Source organism: Suncus etruscus, chromosome 18 (assembly GCF_024139225.1).
Source record: "Suncus etruscus isolate mSunEtr1 chromosome 18, mSunEtr1.pri.cur, whole genome shotgun sequence".
In the NCBI taxonomy this organism is placed as follows: domain Eukaryota; kingdom Metazoa; phylum Chordata; class Mammalia; order Eulipotyphla; family Soricidae; genus Suncus; species Suncus etruscus.
The window spans coordinates 58,659,586-58,666,082 of NC_064865.1; the positions used below are offsets into that span (position 1 = coordinate 58,659,586).

General features: G+C 35.8%; 1 protein-coding gene across 1 annotated transcript; it reads left to right on the forward strand.

The window, feature by feature from the left end:
- Positions 1-2,793: 2,793 nt before the first annotated feature.
- LOC125995941 (olfactory receptor 14J1-like) lies at positions 2,794-3,717 on the forward strand. The gene has a single exon (XM_049764889.1). It carries the CDS (start codon positions 2,794-2,796, stop codon positions 3,715-3,717), a length of 924 nt encoding a protein of 307 aa, XP_049620846.1.
- Positions 3,718-6,497: the final 2,780 nt, after the last annotated feature.

Genomic DNA, 6,497 nt, shown 5'->3' on the forward strand with positions numbered 1-6,497 from the left:
ATCCGGAGGAATGGGGGAGAGGGGGGTCGGGTGACCCAGATCCGAGCCCCCTACCCTAGGCTGGACCACGCGGCCGCTGGCGCATGGGGGGGCCTGCCAGCTGCCTGTCCACGCCGGCTAAAAATCCTGCTCCGGGAAGGGAGGGAGACCCTCCCAAGCCTGGAGCTCAGGGACCTGCTCCCCACCCTAGGCCAGGGACCCGGCCCGGCCCGGCCCGGGAGTGGGGAAAACCCCGGGTGCCCCATCAGCTCCTCCCAGGAACCCACCTGGAGATCCGGAGGGATGGGGGAGAGGGGGGTCGGGTGACCCAGATCCGAGCCCCCTACCCTAGGCTGGACCACGCGGCCGCTGGCACATGGGGGGGCCTGCCAGACTATTTCATTTCTATTTGACTCTTTCTTTGGTTCCAAACAGGGAAGTGTGAGCATTCTCCAACTACAAAGAGATAGAATTTTCTGGAAGCTGCCAAAATTAAGCTGGTAAGTTTCAATTACCAGAGAAAAATGACTAATTGTATAATGTAACACATATATATTATATGTATAAGCATAAGGTATCATCATTAAAGGCTTTACATTTTACTGTGTCCTGGGTGCAAAATTAGTTAATTTCTACTGTTCTAGAACTGAAAACATACAAACATACACGCAGATATGCACCTATAAAAACTCACAATTATAACCTCACAATTAGAATGATCCAATTCTCAAATAGATTACAATTATTGTGTGTTGGCATTATCACTCTAAACTCAGACAATTTTCTTATTTGTTTACTTAATACATTTCTGAAGAAAATAGAATCTATTATCATCAATTTCTAAGCCAATCACTTCAGGTACATCCATGGAATTAATGCTGCAAAATGAAAAAGGAAGATTCAATTTGTTATTAATCTGGGGTCAAACTAACAGTTTTTCAACAATAAACATAACCAGACATGAACTATTCAGAAATCATTGCATATTGTGTGACTAATTGCTTTTAGCTCTTTAGTTGCCTTCAAGTATATTTCTGATTACATATTTTGAGATCAGGTAAATATAATACAGTCTAATCTAAAGTATGTCAATGATAGAATTTCAGAAAAAAAAAGTTCTTCAATCATATTTTCAAAGCCTCTTAAAATTTTATCTTATAAGTAGTTGTTCATTTACACTGAGGATTGCCAATAATCTTCTACCATGTCAATTTTAAATAAATGTATATATTTTAAATATTGATTGATTTATTTAAATGTTAAAATATAACATTACTTTGTTTTAGCTACAGAATTACATGTTGCTGTTAAATAATTTTACATAACATGTGAACAAATGTAAATATATGAGTTTTATATTTTATGTGACTAATTAATATATTTTGTTTTAAATCTGATTAGTGTGGGTATAAAATTTTATTTATAACTGTCATATTTCATTAACTTGATGCTTAAATATATTTGTTCAAATGAACATAAATCAGATATATATTTTAATTTTAATGATCTAAGAAAAGTGCTTTCTGTCATTTTCTCTTGGGAATTTAGTCATTTCAGGTCCATGTATAGTTAATTTTATGCCAAAGGTATTCCTACTTAATAGCAAAACTGCAAAACTGTTGTGATATTCTGCTTTAAAACTTTCTTGTAAGAATAATAATATTATATATATATATATTTACTTCACTAATCATCATTTTACCTACTATTAAAGTTTAGTTCAAATATAAATGTATATTATTTATCACAGATATCACAAAGACAACCAAAGTATCAGTATGTTTCCCCTCTCTCCTTTTTCTATGGTAAATCATTAGAGTTAAAAATATTTTAAGGGTTTGTTTTGCTGGCATTTACTAGTGTTTTACTTTTATTATTAATATTACATATGAAAGTAAACTATTCAGTAACCGTTGTAGTCTGAAGAAAACATATGAAAGAACCTTTTGATACTCATATATTTTCCTCTTTTATGAAACCACATTATTAGGGTTTTATAGATTTATGTGGCTCCTGTATTAAGTATAAGCACCCATAATCTAAAATATATATCAAGAACTTCTCCTATATCCTATATCCTGTTCTATATATGTATGTGAGTAGATATAAACACCAGTGAGAAAATATAACAGCTGAAAAATTGTATTAATGAATATGTGGAGAAAATAATTTCAAGTAAGTAAAATAAAATAATTCATATTCTCATTGATAAGATTGCTGTTCTTATATTTAGTTTTATATACATAAATTTCCCCCTTTGAAATGAGATGGAAATGCAAAAACCTTCATAAACCTCTAAATTTCACTGAAAAAAGTCCAAACTTGATGTAATATAAATATCAACATATATATCAAAATATATATGTATCAAACTACTATGTATATATATCAAACTACTATTTATATATCAAACTATATATATATATCAAACTACTATATATCAAACTATTTCCTCAGTATTATGAGAAAATTGTGATGTCAATTTCCAACATTAACTTCATGAAAGATGAGGAAATTGGGTCCCGGAGAGATAGCACAGCGGCGTTTGCCTTGCAAGCAGCCGATCCAGGACCAAAGATGGTTGGTTCGAATCCCAGTGTCCCATATGGTCCCCCCGTGCCTGCCAGGAGCTATTTCTGAGCAGACAGCCAGGAGTAACCCCTGAGCACCACCAGGTGTGGCTCAAAAACAAACAAACAAACAAAAAAAAAAACAAAAAAAGAAAGATGAGGAATTTAAAATAGTGAGAAACAAAATTATTTTATTGAAATGTTTCCATCTGTCTTGCAGCAACGTCATCGGAGATGAAGGACTATGGCTAATCTCACCATGAGTGGGTTTGTTCTCATGGGGTTTTCTGTCAACTCTGAGCTAGAAAATATATTTGCATTTTTGTTTTCAGTCCTCTACTTGTTGTCTTTAACTGGCAACATCCTCATCATCACCGTCATTTCCATGGATCAGAGTCTCAACACCCCCATGTACTTTTTCCTGAAGCATCTCTCCTTCTTGGATCTCTGCTATATTTCTGTGACTGTACCGAGATACCTTTATAACTCTATTATGCAGAGTGGAAATATTTCCCTCTGGGAATGCATATTACAGTGCTTTGCTTTCACTGTCTGTGGCTGTACTGAGCTAGCCATGCTCACACTGATGTCCTATGACCGCTACGTGGTCATCTGCCTCCCACTGCGCTATGACATCATCATGGATGTCAGAACCTGCATCCATGGAGTTGTTGGAGATTGGATCAGTGGAATAATTGGTGGAGCCATGCACACAGCAGGTACTTTCTCCATTCGCTTCTGTGGCCCCCGTATCATCCAACAATTCTTTTGTGATGTCCCCCAGATCCTGAAACTCTCCTGCGCCAATGACTATCTTGCTGAGGTTGGTGTGACTATCTTCCTCTCTTTGGCCTCATTTCTCTGCATCATCTTTATTGGGTTCTCTTATGTGCACATATTTTCCTCTGTGCTGAGGATGCCATCTGCAGAGGGCAGAGACAAGGCCTTTTCCACTTGCCTCCCCCACCTTGCTGTTGTTATATTGGACATGTCTACAGGTATCTTTGAGTATTTAAAGCCTCATACTGATTCTCCGACTGCGTTGGACATGTTTCTTACTATTATGTATACAGTAGTTCCCCCAACTTTCAATCCAATTATCTATAGTCTAAGAAATAAAGCTATAAAGTCAGCTGTAAGAAAGATTTTTCAGGGGTCGGAGAGATAGCATGGAGGTAAGGCGTTTGCCTTTCATGCAGAAGGTCATCGGTTTGAATCCCGGTGTCCCATATGGCCCCCCGTGCCTGCCAGGAGCAATTTCTGAGCATGGAGCCAGGAGTAATCCCTGAGCACTGCCGGATGTGACCCAAAAAACACACACAAAAAAAAAAGAAATATTTTTCAAAGAAGAAAAGAAATACTTAGTTCTATTCATTCTCAACTGGGAGACAAGTTCAATATATAATGATTAATTTTAATATAGATTTTGGCTAATTTTTTGAGGGTCACACAATATGGTACTCTGAAGTTACTACTGGCTCTGTACTCGGGAATTATTCCTTGTAGTGCTCAGTGGATCATATCATGTCTAAGATCAAACTAGTGTCACCACCTAAAAAGCATGTACCCTACCATCACTCTGTGCCTTATATATTAATGTTCATTTAAGTAATTTTTAAAATAGTTTTCATATTTCTTTATACAGATATCTTTGAGTATTTTTTATCTTTTTTAACTTCTCTACTTTCTTTTTTTTATTTAAACACCTTGATTACATACATGATTGTGTTTGGGTTTCAGTCATGTAAAGAACACTACCCATCACCAGTGAAACATTCCCATCACCAGTGTCCCAAATCTCCCTCCTCCCCACCCAACCCCCGCCTGTACTCTAGACAGGCTTTCCATTTCCCTCATACATTCTCATTATTAGGACAGTTCAGAATGTAGTTATTTCTCTAACTAAACTCATCACTCTTTGTGGTGAGCTTCCTGAGGTGAGCTGGAAATTCTAGCTCTTTTCTCTTTTGTGTCTGAAAATTATTATTGCAAGAATGTCTTTCATTTTTCTTAAAACCCATAGATGAGTGAGACCATTCTGCATTTTTCTCTCTCTCTCTCTCTCTGACTTATTTCACTCAGCATACTAGATTCCATGTACATCCATGTATAGGAAAATTTCATGACTTCATCTCTCCTGAAAGCTGCATAATATTCCATTGTGTATATGTACCAGAGTTTCTTTAGCCATTCATCTGTTGAAGGGTATCTTGGCTGTTTCCAGAGTCTTGCTATGGTAAATAGTGCTGCAATGAATATAGGTGTAAGAAAGGGATTTTTGTATTGTATTTTTGTGTTCCTAGGGTATATTCCTAGGAGTGGTATAGCTGGATCGTATTGGAGCTCAATTTCCAGTTTTTTGAGGAATCTCCATATCGCTTTCCATAAAGGTTGCACTAGATGGCATTCCCACCAGCAGTGGATAAGAGTTCCTTTCTCTCTACATCCTCACCAGCACTGTTTATTCTCATTCTTTGTGATGTGTATCTTTGAGTATTTTTAGCCTCATTCTGAATCTTCACCTGCTTTGGATATGTGTCTTGATATTATATAAACATAGTTCCTCCAACCTTTAATCAATGATCTATTGGAAATAAATATTTTTCACAGAAAAGAAGCATTTATTTATATTCATTCCTAATTCAGAGAAGAGTTCAATATAAAATAGCTAATATTAATATAGCTGATAAGTTCATTGTTTTTAGGAACACACCTAGTGGTATTCAGGGATCACTTCTGTTGTGCTTGGGGAACCAGAAGGGATACTGGGAATCTAATCCGTGTCAGCTGCCTTCAGGGCAAGCCCCTCTCCTCTCTACTATCACTCAGACCTTGATGGATTAAAATACATTTTAAGTGATGTTCTATGTTTGATGAAATCCTTTTATGTATGTGCCTATGAAGGTATAATATGTGAAGGATGAGCTATTAGCATAATTTGACCCTCTATTTCAATGTTATCATGTTATTAAATGTCAAAATTTTATATATATCAATATTGTAAGTTTATATAATATATATTCATTCTTTATATTTGAATAAAGCTTTGTTGTCCTTTTCATGATGTGTTTATTTTTATATATATTATCAAGTAATATACAAATAGTGGTTCAAATTTATTTTCAATTTAAATACTAATAATTTTTTGCTGATTTATTGCTCTGAAAAGGAATTACAAGATTTTGCTGATTACAAGTGGATAAAGGTAATATTCTAGGTTTGTAACTAATTAAACAAAAAACATTCCATCTTTTGCAATTAAGTGTAATAAAAAACAGATTATATGAAACTTGATAAAATGTGTCAAGTGGAACATAAACAGAGCATTCTAGGTTATAAACCTCAAAAAGAACCTTTATTTTTTGACAATACTGGGAAAAATAAGTAAAACAAAATTTTTAAATAAATGGTATTCAATTACAAAAAATCTTATGTGATTAAAAAAATCACAGGATAAAATTAAAGGATACCTTATTGAGTTGTGAGAAGGACCAGAAAAGCCTAGGGCTTGTGAAAGAAAGGTCTCAGGTCCAGGGATACCCAGGTTTCGGGGAAATTCCAACTCTTCAATAAAGACTCCACACCTTCAGAGATGCAAAGGTAAAGCCTAGTTTATTTACTTCAGAACTCTGGAGCTCCCCAACAGGAACCTGGCACTGCAGGTATTGGTTCAAAGGAGAAACCCTGAGCTATGTCGTCCCTAGATTCTTTTTCTTTTGTTTTAGTTTTTTTTAATCCTTATTTAAACACCGTAATTACAAATATGATAGCAGTTGTATGATTTCAGTCATGGAAGGAACACCCCCTTTCACCAGTGCAACATTCCCACCACAAATGTCCAAAATATCCCTCACATCACCCCACCCCACCCACACTTGTACTCAAGACAGGCTTTCTAATTCCCTCAGTCATTCACATTGTTAGGATAGTTGTCAATGTAGTCATTTC